This window comes from Varroa destructor, unplaced genomic scaffold (genome assembly GCF_002443255.2).
Source record: "Varroa destructor unplaced genomic scaffold, Vdes_3.0 BEIS01000005.1, whole genome shotgun sequence".
Taxonomy (NCBI): domain Eukaryota; kingdom Metazoa; phylum Arthropoda; class Arachnida; order Mesostigmata; family Varroidae; genus Varroa; species Varroa destructor.
In genome coordinates this window covers 31,742,434-31,759,167 of record NW_019211458.1, presented here as the reverse complement: position 1 = coordinate 31,759,167, position 16,734 = coordinate 31,742,434, and the positions used below count along the sequence as shown (strand labels likewise).

Sequence of the window (16,734 nt, the reverse complement as noted above, 5' to 3'; positions counted from 1 at the left end):
ATATTGGTCGTTGCCAAGTCTATTGTAGCTGACTCGCGCAAGATATCCACTGCACGAGAGCGTTTTACGTGATCCGGATGCTGGTGATATTTATGTAGTCATCTCCTAGTGAGAGAATATCGATGGCTCGAGCGAGAAATTGATTCGCTGCGTTTCTATTACAGTAGAGGGGCCAACAGAATACTGTGTGACCTTTCAGAAGCGAATTTTTCTGCTTGTGGTCATCAATATGCAAAAACAGCAGTTCGAAAAACCAGTAGTTCAGGTCACTGTGATTAGACGCCTCTACTCGTAGGCCTCTGATAGTGTGTTGATGACCGTATTACAATGGCCCGACTGTATGAAGTGCCCTTCCATAGAGATAATGTATATGAGTTCGTTTATGCTATTGGCGCGTGCTCTTCTGGCACACATTACAATTACGAACTGCTCGTGTCGCTTATCGACAGAATAGTGGCAAAAACAATAGAGTAAACTAAGCCGATGACGAGGAACGGAGACGCGCGCAAGGGCGCTAAGTAAACTATTTCCGCTGTTCTGGTGTCGTTACGGCTGCGGCCGCTATTTGTCGATGACGTTGCGTTTTTTGCGTGTGACGTATCGTTTTGTAGCTATATATATTGTTATCGGTCGCCTGACAAATAAAGCGTATAGACAAGTAACGCGAAAGCGCATAGTTAGCTGTACGATAGTTGGAGAATACACGGATTTGCGGATGAATCGTCACGATCAGTTTCTCGAACAAGCATATTAGGTTAAAGATTTTCGACTTTTATCCAAATAGATAAGTCGTCTCGCATTTCTGTATCTAATACATATATATTTACATGTTAATTGTAATACAAGGACTCCAGAATCCACTAGCGACGCACAGAAAACTGTGACCTCAGCGACTCGCACCAACCGTTCGTCGGTCGTCAATGTTTTTGAAATACATATTGACGTTATGACAATAGTAGTAGACTTTGTGTTCGGCAAAGGTGATCTTCAACGAGGTCTTTTGAGCATATGGGTGTCATTAAAAAAATTGCTAAAATTTAACTATAGCATCTCTCCAACTTCGTTTAGTGATAATGTCCTCCTGTTATGAGGCACTATTGTGATGCTTGTGAATGAATGTACCTAAAGTAGCTGTTGCAAGCCTCGTATCTGCACCCTCTCGCACCTTTTATGTTCCATGCTCAAAAAATTCCTTCTGAAGTAGTAGCCGCAAAAACGGTATCTGAAGCTTAGTTAGTGATGGCTCGATTCCCTTTCTTCCATTGCCATTAGCAATATTCTCTCAATCGTAGAATCGGATAAAAGGAGCAACCGTAGCCGCGACATGACGAAATTTGATCATCATGACATGGGGCGTTTTAACACAGGATCGTCGAACGAATCGTTGTTGATAGCGGCTGTTGGTTCGCCAATAGAGCCATTACTGTAGTCGGGTTCTGCTAGACCGACGATGATTTGAGATGCCAGCAACACATGGGCCAGCATCTAGAAACAACGGGTTTATGCCAACATCGTGTCGGCGAACATCGAGTGGTAAGTTTCGGTTACTAATCGTATTATGCGGTTGCTCTGACCATCCCACGGTCAACAATAGAAGGTGTTCCATGTAGTAAACAGCTGTAGAGAAGAATATGCTTCCCTTAATTCGCGACGGTTCAAGAGCTTTCGGCAGTTCAAAAACTTTTCTGTTAAAACTCGTTTAAGCCATCAGAAGGCGAAACCCCCGGCACCAGCCTTCCTGATCCGTTTCCCTCTGGCCTGTGTATGTCTTTGATGGCAGATACAACGATCACCCGCACCGGTGACCGCTACTGCTTTTGACCCGCTAGTCCGCCTGCCTAATAGTCTATCTGATCTCACTGTCGTGTCGGTGGATAGAAATCGATATCGCAGTCAGCAACATTCGTAGCTGTAGCTATCTTCCCGCAACTCGTCAATGGGATTCATTTCTTTTGCAGCCCGCGCGGATCGTGCGTCATCGAGTATCAGACGTCAAAGAAGAAGCTCGCACACAGCGAGCTAGGCCAGAAACAGGGTTTGTACCGCCGGTTTCATGGAGCGTGCCCGAAGCAAACGTGTGAATGGAACGGGCTAGACGACGACGAGTTTGATGTATGTCTGAGGTGCAATGATCTAATTTCATGGTGCTTAGGCGACGATTATCAGGTAGTCGCGATTGTTGGTGCTGGCTGGAGCCGAGCTCGTTTAGCAGACGACAAGAAAACTATAAAACAAGTCGGGCCTGTTGATGTTTACCGCTACACCATGTTTTTTCTTCCTGGTAGTGCAATTTGAACGTGTTAACCCTCTAGACTTAGGCATACGTTATATTTTAAGCTCCAGTCCGGCGTGGATATACTTCGTCTTGTGCTGGAAGCCGGCCGTCTAAAGCAACACTTAGCGGCAATATTAAAATTGCAACTAAAAATATTTATTGCTACATCATGTTAAGTGGTTGCGGTGAGCCAGCTTATTGTGGGCGTACTGCCTCGGTCGATTTTCACACAGCGCCCTATAGATACTGTAAACGTAACTATTACGGAAACGTCCACTATTCATTGTCGAAAAATGTAGTTACTTGAGTAATTACTTATCGTTCCGTATAGGTCTGGTTGCAAACCTCGTCAGCAACCGAAATTCGGCAAAAAATTATTTTTAGAAAAGCGTCTAACGAACTGTCAACATACGCCAATCGCTGCTGCTGCTGCTGCTGCTGTAGCCCTAGCACGAGCTGTAAAATACCCATTTCGACTTGTCCGGAAAGCAGCAAAGAAACAACTAAATTGACCAAGTTATACAAAACGATATGTTGGTAATGTATACACGGACGTGTATTGTGGGTAAACGCCAGTTCCGCTGTGACCATATGGACCTGTCAGATACTGATAACTGTATGTTCCAATGATCGCTGCCTTGGGTGTATCGAATGTACGTATACAGGTAGGCAATCTAGAAGGTCCCCAAAGTCAGCGCGAATGAGCGATTCGTTTAAATCGTGATAGAATACCCAGAAAGGGAAAAATAAATCGGGCCACTTTACAGCAAAGCCGCGGTAGTCGTGGCCGCAGAAAAATGCGACGAAATATGCAGAGCATTTGTCTGGACGTTTGTCTGATTCAAGCGTCGATAAATTTATCAACACTTACAAAGCGATCGGACAAACGTCTCGATGTTTGTTCAGACTGATTTGAACGTTGGGCCGTATTCACCACGGGAATGCTGACGATAAAAGTGAAGTCAGCGATTGCCTGTACGTATCAACCATACATAGATATTTCAGAAAAATAATGTCGATCAGATCTGAAACTGATCTAAGCATACGCGGGACCCACTATGGTGGACCTAGCCGCTTTCCGAGCATTTAATAGAAAAATGCAAATTGTAATATCATAGAAAATGTTTTTTGGCTACTTGTTTTCTGAGCCCAAACATTCGGCGATATGAAAAAGATCCTAGAATACATCTTTTATAAATAACTTCGATTTATAGTATTTATATATATTTAATAACAAACGTCCGAACGAATCCACGCAGAACATAATGAATATGCATGACCTTTGTAGGTTTTATGTTGTTACATTGTTATATTTTACATAACAACATTAGGAAAGATTATCACTTTACGCTGGCTAATAGAATTACACGATTTGTGATATATCGTAAATATGAATTTATATTAAAATAATTATACGCTTGTGAAAATTATGGCGGTACTTTTGTTTGTTTGAACCTGGATTTTTTTTTTTAGTTAAAATAGACAAAATTTGTTAACAAGATGAGCTGGCGTCTCAATTTAAATTTAATAAAAAAAAAAAGACCGTAAAGTGTCTATTCAGGCTAAGACCATGCTAAAGTAAGCGTATTCATGAGCGGTACCAATAGATAACCTTTCAATTAGAGTATTTTGTGCTGTTGCTGCGAACTTTTTTTTTTAACTGACATATGTAAACCTTGATATCGTTTGATGTTAAACATTGATCTATACACGTGAACACATAATAGATAAAAATATATACTTTTACATGGGAAGCATCGTCTTGCTGCAGTCCTGCCGTACACAAACCTCAATGTACTGAGCTGAATGAATTTTCTACAATTGACTGAATGAAAAGCTAAATTATAGTCCAACAATCATTGTATCCCGAAGTTGGCTCCCGGTGGTTGCTAAGCTTTACAAAAGTTCGATGGTGGCGTCGCGGGGATATCACGACTCATAAGCGGTTACTGTTTTTCCGGAGCTGATCGCTGTGTGAGAGCCCAGCGATCAACCCAGGTACACGAAGTACCAAACGAAACCAATATACAGATGTAACAGCCGTTTCCAAGGGCTAGAGAAGGCGTGCGTAGTTGACCTTAGTCGTTTCGACAATCTACTTAGAAGCATTAATGAAGCTTCATGCAAAAACAAAGTAAACCACACCATGATCCTGGATTTTTCTAGCAAGATTCCGGGCTCGGCGAAGAACTTCGATTTCGGGGAACAAATCAATAAATTCTAAGATACCCTAAACAATAAAAGAACCTGCAAGCGTGCAAAGTTACCTCTGCCTTTTCCACAGCATTTATCATCAACGAAGATTAACTAGTACCCGAAAAAAGCGTCGGCCGGTTTTTTTAGCTCAGCATGATGGTACTATTTTATCGTATAATTTCGGCATGTTGGTATTATTTTATAATATAATAACTGCATCGGCACGTGACTATAGATTTCGGACTCTAAAGTCGAGCAAGTCATTGGCCGGCAAAACGTCTCTTGATTGAATTCGAAAGCTACCATCTACTGGATGAAAGGAAATAGGTGACTCGAATTGTGAATACTGCCTTTCATATGTTTCTTTTGCGCAGGTAGCATTTAGGACAAATTACGCTTACAGCAGTCAAGACCAACGATCGGGCCGTTATGTTACGCTAAAAGTCCATTTTCGGTCAGAAAATAATTTTAACGTATGCACACTACCTACGAACTGTTTACCAGTAATACAATTTTTATAACAGTAATAATAATAGAATAAATCTTGGTGTGGTATTCCGTAAACTTCTTACTAAACAATGAGTGTATGCGGCGCCCACAAACGAACGTAACGCCCACGTATGCGGTTATAACAGCACCTAATTTCAAAGATATACAACGGCATTTCGCACACTACGTAGACAAAGGTGCAAACTAGTAATAGAAATCGAAAGATCTGTCTTCTACGATAGTAAAACTATTGACCAGAAAGAAGCAGTAGTACACTGAGTACTCGATCGCATCCGCTTTGTAGATAGAAAAATTACGTACCTACAGGAGTAAAGCATGAATTCGAACAAAATTTAGGCTCAAATCTCAATAGATAATGGCTAGCACGTAACGAAAACAGGTCAGCAATTCACATCGGAAACATCAATCTGCTGCATTGCAGATATGGATCACGCGTATACCCAGACACGTTTCTCGAGGTTTCCTACTAGACACTTGAAACAAACTGTTCTGATTGTGCAGACTATGCAATTTAAACAACTTTCAGGCATAAGGTCCGATAAAAACAAGAGTTATACTATTCATCCCTTGAATTAAACCGTTAGCAAAATCAACACACAAATATCCTTTACGTGGCCTTTTTGTTTAGCTTTACTATTATGTCAACATGTCTGCATAGTCCTTTTTGCACCAATCACGTCTGGCATAGGTATTGGTTCACTATTAAAACAGGTTCCCGGTGTAAAATATACATAATATATAAATATGTAATAACATATGTCGATGACTGTAAATACACAGCCGGGTTCGTCAGCGGTGGCATAATATTTATGGGCGTAGCAGACACTAGCGAGTTTTTCAGCTATGTAAAGCTGTCGTAACTATTATGTTATTAAGCAAACATAAAAACAAGCTATTCTTATCGCCCGAACATTGATTAATTATAGTTATGGTTAGCTTAGACACGTAACAAAAAAAAACTGCGGTGGGCGCAAGCGTTAATGGCAGCTCTAACAGGCTGCTAAATGCTCTTTTCCTTCCTCTTATACACGAATCTGAGTAGCCTCAAAGCGTCTCAATCTATTTTTCGCTCATTTACTTATTCATTCCCGCGATGAAAACAGGTGATTCTGCCCTTACATTTACGACGCACGCAATCAACCAAAGCTCAGTGACATCCGTGAACATTGGGAAATCGCCGTTATAATAGGTCTGTTTACTAAGCCGTTCAACTAAGAACCCAATAAGAAGACGGTAGCGATGATGCGTTGCACGTAATCCTGCGAAGAGCGCGTATTCACGAACAAGACAAACGGTATCAATTACATATATAGGCGTCTACGTAAATTGCCTCTAAGTATAAAAAAAACACATCATACTGATCGATAGACACGCAGCTTGGTCGTGCTAAGTCAATATGTTTATATGCTTTAATAAAAAACGGTAATGCCTACCTCTTCCATTGCTTACCATAGTAAACATAAATGTGCGGTCATCACTGGTAAAATTTCAGCATTGGCAAATAGCGGCCACAACATATTCTTGTCGTGCCGCTTTATAGGTTTGTTCAACTAACCCCAGATAAGTCTAACGAGACCTACTGTGGTTAGATCTTCTAACGGGGGCAACCCTTTAATACTATACTGAAGCAAGTTCCAAGGTTTCAACTTGTTCACACAGTAAAAATAGCCTAAGGTAATACATCTTTTTTAGGTGCCTTTTTGGTTTATTTGTAAAACGTTTTTCACACAAACTGTGTAGTATTTTCGGCAATACGGTTTGTTAAACGGCTCACCTCATGGGTCGTCGCTTCAGGTCTCGCCAAATGCGTAAAATGCGTCATTGCATTATATTGAGAGATTGACTATTACATCAAAAAAATTTTCTGCTACTCACATATTTTGGTCAAGATCAAATAGTAAGTAAAGTAAATGTTACGCGCCGTGACCATTTTTAGCCAGTCGAAGAATTCTCATGTGTGAAAAATAATATTTGTAAATATAAAACCTTCGGTAGAATTCGCTTCATACACCAGCTAGAGATATCATATCGCAAAAGATACCTAAAACGAAAACTAGTCATTAATTTTAAAGCACAATACACAAGGTGGCGCTTGGCAGTGATCACTACCGGTTCCGTTCATCCGCTAGACAATAACAACACTAATAATGAAGACACTTGTGGCAACAAATGCCCCACCCTGTAAGGTCGTGATTTGCTATGGCCAAAACCAAAAACTCACCGGCTGACACAGCAAACCCCACGTGTGGCAAGCGAGTTAAGGATTTATTTGAACAAAACTAAGCTGGACAACGTCGACGAGATCATCGTCCACACAAAAAGCTACGGCCACGATAATAGCTTCAGCTGTTACGGGTGAATGATATATCGAACCCAAACGCTTCCAGCGTGCTTCATCGGCACTTAACGATTGTGCAATATGAGTTTTCAGCTGGTGTCACGTACAAAACCCTATTCAGTACATTTTAGCTTTTTGCCTCTTTCGTGTCGTTTGTGACTGTGCGTTGAAGTCAAGATCATTCGTATTCAGTTGCCTAGGTGATAATATCTTGATGTTTGTTTTAGCCGCCATTGGAACTGTTCCTCGGTAACCGCGGTACTGCTACGAGCATGACCGCAGGACAGTAATCAACTTATTCACGCTTGCAGGAAGTTACAATTATCCATTGTTGTCAGGATGTTTGATCTGGTTTCGTAGTAGCTCGTTGAAATGGTACTAATCCCAACTGTAATCATACAGCAGCGCGTACGAGGCAGTTCAGTGACAAGAACGACGTGTTGGCTGGCGGGGAAGAGGCTCGAAGTTCGAAAGCGGCCAGGGACGATAAAACTATGAAGCAATGAGTATCATTTTGTTCGATTGCTTCACGTTCGGGAAATGTTTCATGAATGAAACGGCTATGACAGCGACAGTTTTGACATTTTGTTGGATTCTGAATGAGGATAATTGTAGGGAAGACGTGATGAGGACCCCTGTAACTCATAAGGGGATGGCAGCGAGCAAAAGTTGTAACTGATTTAAGGGAGCAGGATTCGCTACTATTGCACATGTGACAGCAGTCAACTCGTAGAAGTTAGTATATCTAGCCCAAATCGTATTAAAGCAAGTTCAGATTCATGGCTGAAAAGCGAGAAAAATGCTAGGAAAAGTGCTGGCGGAAGCTCTATATTACTGTAAAAAGTAGAACCAAATGAGGCTCTGCGGTCGTAAACGCCATTTCGCTCCATATTCGCCTCCGAAAGGAGAAAATCCGAATCCGAATGTAAAAAAATGTATACGTAGCATCGTATACATATAGCATATATAACTCAAGGTAAATAGTAAAAATATATCTAGTTATATGGGAGTTTGTTTAATGTGGATTAACAACGATGAACGGAAATCAATTTTTCAATATTGGTATAGCTTCTACTGCTGTTGCTGTTGATGTTACAATATCTTTCTAAGATGGTCACGGTATGAATCGACGCTAATATAGTGATTTTTGTTGTAGATGTTACGCCAGTAGCGGGTAACTGTTGTGGGCGTAATGGCGCCCCATCGCAGCATTGGGCGCGGTAGTAATGTTGAAAAGGTAGGATATTCTTAAGGTATCGACGGGTACCCACGTCGTGCCAATGAACCACGGCGATGTCTACACCACTGCATCTCTGTGCGATGCAACAGACCAGACCCCCCTACTTTTGGAGGATTTTGCCCCAGAGTTGTACGCTGCAGTTGGCATCAACTCCGATGACGAGTCTAGTCAACCCATTAGGAAATGTTCAGTTCCGCAATGATTACGCTGAAGACTGCGTTTGCGACCAGTAAAACTGATTCTGATTTAGTATCACAGCTACTGCCGTTCGCTTTTACATTGCCACTTTTACTAGAGAAATTGCAGATTCTTTTCGTCTGCATAAGTCACGTTTGTTTTAGTATACGATATTTGTCCGTGCTATGTGCGTATGTGATTAGCAGAGTATCCATCTTTGCTTCATCAGCAATGAGCCTTAAATTGATGCGCATAGGACTATACATTGGTGTCAAAGTGGTTAGTGTTTTTGACAGAAATATGGCTCTGATAGTAGATTCGTATTCTAAATCGTTGATTGTATTGGGCAAAGGAATATAAACAAGAAATAAGCGCGATCATTTTCCACTGTTGAAACTTTTTGACAGTTATACACGCGCCGCAAAGAAAACTCAGACGCCACCCCTACACTTACGATCACAACAAATGCAGCCATGACAAGAAACATGTTTTCTTTTCATTCTATGAAACTACTGTTACCTGCTGTTGTCATGAAGATGTCATACAGCCGTTTGCAATTGTTGAAAAATGAACTCTGGGGAATGGTGATCAATTCAGCGTTAGGATAAGCGACCAATGATGGGGGTCATGATTTTAGCCCACGAACACAGCCCAATTCTGTAATTGACTACGTCTTACTTCGGGCTACATGAATTGTTCGGAAATTTTTTATATCCACGAGTACCTTTGGCTAATGACTCGTCATAAACTTCAAATTTACCTACTAATAAATTAACGGTCTATGAACACATAGATACACACACACACACACACGCACGCACGCACGACATATAGTGGATCTGTTCACGTACGACGGAAGTGCATATAAATGTGAAGTGCGTAAAGGCACTGAAATATATATGCTGTGAATACCGCTTCGAAGGATTAAATGATTTATCGAGTCGCTATGGCCTCTGGTAGCTACTGGCTTGCTAACGTTACCGGGCAAGACAAGAGACCAGAGTAATGGTAGCTACGCTCACGACGGACACGTCTTCTTTTTTATCGTTATTGTTACTCGTATTATTAGTCTTCTGGTCTTTGGCGTAGAAACAATTCAAAGATTATGGTCGCTGTACGCCCAAGTGCTGGTCACATCACTCCCAACAGGGGCAAGATAACGGCGGCGGCGGCAGCAGCAGCTACAAACGTGAATTTACACGTGACTTGTTGTGTCTATCTGTCTGCCATAAGTAATTAGTTAGAAATAGGTGAAACCGATAAAATCTTCTATGGGGGCACAATGTACGTCATGCGGTAGCACCACAGTATTTATAGGTTCGTATCCATTTAACGGAGGCCGAGCAGTAACGATCACACGGATAAAGATCCCGAGCAAAAGGAATAGCGATCGAGAAGCTGCAAATGGCCCAGAACTTGATTTTTTTTTTGGAAGTGATTTCACCTACTAAAAAAATGACGAGGCAGACCCGACACGAGAAGGAGGCGGTGGCGACTTTTACAGACACCTGCATGGCAGCAAATGAACAATCATCCAGTGCCCTGCTTTGCACAAGATATCATTATAGATATAATCATCATTACTTTCAGCATGGTCATCACGAGCTCCGCCGGCAGCATCAGTGCTGTTGTAGCTGATTGATATCCACTTTAATGGTATTGGTACGGCACCTTCCGACTACACTTATTCCCTGTTCTTTCTACTGAAAGAATCGTGTCGTGACCAGCAGGAAACCGGTAACTGGCCGACTATAATACCTCGATCGGGCATTAGACGACACAACAGAACCGCTTATGGATTTGGCCTACAGTTCACGTGGCGATGATTTTTTGCTGACGCAGAGCCTATCACTGATCCTTATGCTCGCGTAAACAACAACAACAACAACAGTGATCCGTCTATTCAAATTGGGAGATAAAAACCACGTGCGATAGCAGCGCACTACACAAGGTCAATCATGGAGTTTCCCATTAGAACCGCCTACCTTCTGCTGTTCTGTGCGTCGCACCCGCAAAAACATTAGCCAATAACCAAACAGTAGTTTGAAGCTGAAATGCCCGCCCTGTAGACGTTTCGATTCCAGTAGAGAGCTTTACATTGATAACACAGCAGAAGTGTACACGACGCCTAGGCGGATAATGTGACGTACGTACGGACACAGAGTCGGAAGGAAGAAACGGGTGCTTGTTTATTGATGGATGCGAGCGACGTTCGTACTCTGGTGCTTTTCCATCAGAAGCAACTAGTTTAAGGTACAGCGTTGGCATCGGCGGCGATCGTAACGTCGATCAAGCGGCCCAGTTATTGTAACACGAGCGTCGCAATTTGCCGGTATCGCAGGCATTTCAAGCAAAAATAGGAGTAATATTAGTGGGCCTCCTCCCGAAAATCAATCTGAAAGATTCATACCGGCTCGCCGTTATAGTTCGGCTTTCTATTTGTCATGTCGGCTTGCGACTAAGCGCCACTGGCCTGTTTTTAAGCTCAGTTAGCGCAATTCACGGCGGAAAATCGACGAAACATGAACTATACAACAGTAAAACTATAAAAGAGGTTGACACTGTCGCTAATAGTAGTGATAATAACGGCCGCTTCAAGAGAACGCAATTTACACTTATCTGTGTACAGCTGTAGAGGCACAAATGTTGAAGAGTGTACATGTGGAAGTAGCATAGCGCGTCATCGATATCTTTGGCCAAGCACGATCCGGCTATAAACAGCTACATTAGGCTCCTTATTTTAATCACTTTTTTTTTTAATTTGTCAACTCATGAATGAAATGTTTTGCATTCATTATATTTGTAGTGTTTCGATCTGTTCTAAAACGGACTTTGCAGAAATGGAAAATCCGACACGACCCTATCAATGTCTAAGCTATTAATGCACACAATTTTGGTGCCGAACGCTTTAGCACCGACTTGACAACCAGTATTTGGGAAAAAATCTTTTATATATGATATAAACAATATGTGCAGAATATATTCATAATCAGATGTTGCTAATATACTAAACGGGTTCACAATTAGACGTTGTTTTCTATATGCCACAGCTTTGAAAATGTGCGTTACTACCAACCTCACCAACCAGAAGACATCTTTGATTCCGTAAGGGACCGCAGATAAAGTCAATAGCGGTAGTATTAGCACTGTCGCACAGTGACATCTTTGAAGTTCGTGAAGACCAACAGCAATTTACCGGCTTAATCCAGGGCTAGCTAGCTTCCTCTGAACGAAGGTAAAGCACTGATAGTAATCACTTGATTCAGCAGCATCATGACTCCACTGAAGCAGGATCAGCATCAAATTCACGCAAAAAACTCACATTCAGTTATCACTAAAAAGGATTTAGAATACACTTTCCTCATTGATCCGAAAGACAAGTTTACATATCTGCCACAACTCTAACAATTGAAGTTTGTGCATGTTTCTCACCAGAAACAGTAAACCCAGCGCTAAAACTAAACTAAAGCCAGATTCAAATATATAGAGTGTAGCTTACGCCATGTGCACAACTATTTCTATTCTCTCCATAACAAATAAGATATAGAGACATTCGTAAGGTTGTTCCTGTCTGGCCGATACGACCCTTGGAGGAAAGCCAATGTTATTTATAATGATGTGTACTCGTCTGCTAACTAGAATGGCCACAGTCCTTCTGTGATGACGCCGTTGTGAAACGACCCGAGGACTTGCGTGGGACACATGACAGACTCATCACGGTCATAGGGAAATAATAGCAGCACATAATCATACTCTATACCGCCGTCCGAATTCCTATAGCAATAGTCAAATCGTTGGAGTAACAACACTTCAATAATAGAATAAATTCCCAACACCATTTAGGGAGTGTGTCTGCGTTCGTTCCTAGTTCGTGGTACGAGCGTGCATAGAACACGCAAAAGGGCGAGGCACCGAAAACGAGCAAATCAGACGCGATGACAAACGAAGTAACGGAAGCACGCACATACGGTTTGCGGTCTCCAGCCGGATGACGGTTGGCTGATACTGCACAGGCAAAATGAAGAAAAAGAAGGCATATATATGAAATTGGAAAGCAGAATATAAATAACTGGGAACGTTTTCATCCCCGACAGCTTTACCGTTTGGTGCTTTACGTATGGATATTGCCAATGCTTTTGATCGTGTCAATCTCGTTATTGTAGCATTTTTCGTTCTCGTTATCGTAGCAAATAAATGCCGACAACGATAAAAATATGGCAAAGATGTATCATCAATTTGCGTGAGCCACGCTGTGACGGTAGTGCGATCAGATAGAAGCGTATTACTAACGATAGTCACTTGAACGCACTAGCCGGTTAGAATTCTCTGAAGTCTGACAGGTTCCGACAATACACGCTGCGTCACGCGATGCCAAAATAGGAAGTGAAATTTTATTTATGGGTCGACGGGCGGCGTTTGTGGAATCGCGATGACACATACTCAACGCGTCCTTTAATTCGTCAGTTCGTTTGTAGAAGGAGGGCTCACGACGAGGATGGACGAGAGCTGCAGTGAATGGGTAAGGATTTTCATTTTGGGTAAAATAACTCTCGGCACACTATACAGTATAAAAGTCAGATATCCAATGCTGTCAAATATTGTATAATAAATCGTAGCTGTAGGTAGTGAAGACTTTATATCTCAGACGCCTTCGACAGTTTGTTCTGCAGGGCAAACGGGATGGCTGTTAGTGTTATCTTGGTCCATACCAGACAGTCATTTGCCAATCGTCACGTCTTCTTATCATTACTATTATTTTTTAATTACCACTGGATACTGTCCAGTTGAAGCCTTCCGTTTACAGGCCATGAGGAAGCGCAGCGAGATAGAAAACAACAGAATTAATTATGGACCGCGCTTACGGGCTTTACAACAACGACTATTAGCAATAACAGTGAAAACTTTCACCTACAGGATCATCGATTTTTTTCTATGAACACAGTTTGCAGCAGTACATCTTATGGTTTTGGCAGAGTCAGCCAATGAGGCTTATATTGTTTCTCTTATATTTTCTTGCAATTTTTCTTAGCTAAACGAAATTTTATAGTGTGACGGACTGATGATTATGGTAATCAAATAATGATTGTACTTTAGCTTACTATAATAATAACTATTCTTATATTTTGTGGCATCATCCATTTTAGTCAGATCCCACACAAACAACGCCCTGAACTTCACTCAGCTATCAGACTTACCCAGCATTTTTTTACATTTAAGCACCATCACCCCCATGCACCTCACTACTGGTAATTAGTAATAATGGTAATGGAAATCACATGTTATTTACCCCATACTACCGATCTGGCTCGAGTTCGGACACTGTATTCGGAAAAAAACGCACAAGACACATCTATCTATACACTGTCAGAGTAGAACAAAGACAACCAATACAAAAAGAACTGCAATAGCCGCACCCCCACACAGTCCTATTGTTTCACCCTCAAATAGGGTTACGCTACAGTTATCACCTATATCTATAATCATTCATTATTATCAGCTTTACGACCTTATGACTAGCCCGCAACTATCATAGGGCGGCCCCTCTCTATAGGACCGTCGCACCGGGAACCGGTTACGGAGTGCCGTAAGTCGACCACCAAAATAAGTCGGGCACACGCAACTAATTTCGGTCACGTTGCGCAGTCCATATCGCTTCATCCCTACAACCTGCCTGTTTCGCGCCCCGAATAAACACCACGAACGATATCTCTCCCGGTGGATGAGAACAGATGCAGAACATTCTCAGGACGCCAGAGCGTGCTAGAAACCCAGCAACCATACTGACCCGGTCAGCTCACAACCCAGAAATACACAACAGAATGATATTTCTCTAAGATATATAGAATTAGCAGTGGCGGTCGTTGTAGATAGCAATACATGTAATAATGTTGTGGGCGCAGTCTAAAAAAATTGACAGATATTCGTTCTAGTCAAGCAGTGTTCTCTCTGTTGTTGTCAGTTTTTGGTGATGTGGAATTCGTAAGGGAAGTAGTTATGTACTTCGAAATTCGTCCTGAGTTTAAAGAAAAGTATATTAATAAAGCTTATGAGAGCGCAAACATTTAAGTTAGCTTTAGAAAAAATTATACGAGTGCCGCAGACAATGGCGACGCGCGCACTTTGTTTCTTCCTGTGATGGCGGGAAACAAGAGAACCAAGAGAAGTTTAAATTTTCATATGATGCAATTGAAAGGAAAGCTCAAAGTGTGCCGCCAGTAAGTTGTACGACATATACTATGAAATATCAGTTTGAGCAAGCCAAAGCAGTATTTCGAAAAGTGAAAGAACAATTTTGTAGCAGACTCTATCATTTGTTAAACTATCCTTGGCAGATTGTCGAACACCATTGCGTGATGAAAAGCGCGTTTACGACGGTGGAGTTCCACATTTGGCCCAGTAATGCACAAACGTTTTTATGTAGTTTTCCGTAAAGACAGTACGGTAGGAAAAGTAAATACAAAGTTATCGTCACTTTGCTCGTGAGCATCTGCACTAATTAAAAACACTGTTGAAATAATAGGCAGGTAGGGGATGTTTCAACAGATAAAATCGGAATTTTCTGCCACTGGCGACCGGTCTGAGTTGACGAAACAAAACTCAGGTAGAATAGAGTTCAATTGAAGGCTAGAATGAAAAGCAATCACTTGTAGTGCTGGCTTTTTCAGGCTGACGTTCTATTTCAAATGATACACAAACGAATAGTAATTATGTCACACTGCATTGTAGCTTGCTACAATCTAAGGTGTCAATCGAAGTACGGATTACAGAAAATTGTCAGCCAAGGTCTGTTGTGGTGCCGACAAGCTCGATTTATGATCAACGTAGCCAGGCTGGAACACTGATTGTTTTCGTCAACGATTTGCTAAAGTGAAATAACGATGACAAACACAAACAATTCAAATAGATTTATTTATTTTCTAACATTAAATCAGTCTCCGGTTTTTCAATGGTGAAGTGTTACCATAGAATCCGGAACTTGAAGTTACCCTACAATGTGGCCGTGAACCGTTCAACACCGATCTAATTATCCACGCGTGTAGACTTAGGCAGGACACATGCTTGGGAATCAGCCCACGGGTATTTCTTTGTGTGGAAATATACTAATTAATACCTGCGCCGACAGAGTAGTCTCTCTCTGCAAGTTGCCTTTGTCACGAGCTTCGGCCTATTCGTCCGGATAGAAACGAGAACGCAAAAACAACTTAACAACGAAAAAGGGAGCTTTGTTGTGTAACGCAGACGAGTGGAAAGGTCCGGGACGGGAGGCCAATACTTAGCATGTGAATTGATATAGCAAACGCTTTCAGACTTACTACTGCTGGTGTCGTTGCCGAAAGTCGGCCGCCGGCGCCCTAAGTATTAGGCGGCGGAATGCGGACGGTCATCGACATTGCTGCTTCTACCCCCCACACAAGTACGAGAACGGGTGGTATTCGATGTCAATAACAGCGCTTCTTTAAGCGATAACCGTAGAATATTGACCCCGTTGAAAACAAATACCTCATTGTTCTTGACCAACAGCTGGTCAGTTAGCTGCTACTGATATGATTATTATTGATGATAAGCTTTGAGCGTGTGTCGGAAGGTCCGAACTGTCGCACACGGTGGCGTTGCTTGTTGGTTCTGATGTTTAGGCTGCAGTAATGATGTCCTCTCGGCATTTTCTGGCAATCTCACGTTCAATCAGGAATGGTTGCTGGGAGCTGCAAAATGCTTATCGATTATCGCTAGAACTAACTGTACGTACACCGATCTGGCTCTGTTGCTGGGTCAAAGTCGTCCTAAACAGGCTTCGTCACTCAGTCACTCAATTGCTAGTTCTATGCCTCGACGAGCTGAGCCACCTCAATCAGTCAGAAATGATTAGTCAAGATATTCTGATTAGCAAAGTTACGACAGGTCTCAACCGCGAGGAGAAAAGCCAATAAGACGCCATTAAAACAAAGGACAGGGGATGTTCACAACGCACTTCGGATACTAGTAACGCCAAGGGCAAGA

The 16,734-nt window shown here is 42.0% G+C and overlaps 1 protein-coding gene and 1 long non-coding RNA gene across 8 annotated transcripts in view; one reads left to right on the top strand and one right to left on the bottom strand.

Annotated features, from left to right (window-relative positions):
* rau (RA domain-containing protein rau) overlaps window positions 1-16,734 on the bottom strand; it is a 278,997-nt gene that overhangs the window by 60,965 nt on the left and 201,298 nt on the right. The window contains exon 1 of one of the 7 annotated variants that reach the window (XM_086989738.1): window positions 11,813-11,915. The exons of the other annotated variants lie outside the window; for them this stretch is intronic. Within the exon in view, the coding sequence (XP_086845864.1) occupies window positions 11,813-11,899 (87 nt within the window). The 5' untranslated portion in view covers window positions 11,900-11,915. Of the gene's footprint in view, window positions 1-11,812; window positions 11,916-16,734 lie in introns of those variants that run through there. 7 annotated transcript variants of the gene reach the window in all.
* LOC147755568 (uncharacterized) lies at window positions 1,229-2,370 on the top strand. The gene is made up of 2 exons (XR_015329082.1): window positions 1,229-1,533; window positions 1,959-2,370. It is a non-coding gene; the product is annotated as an uncharacterized LOC147755568 (long non-coding RNA).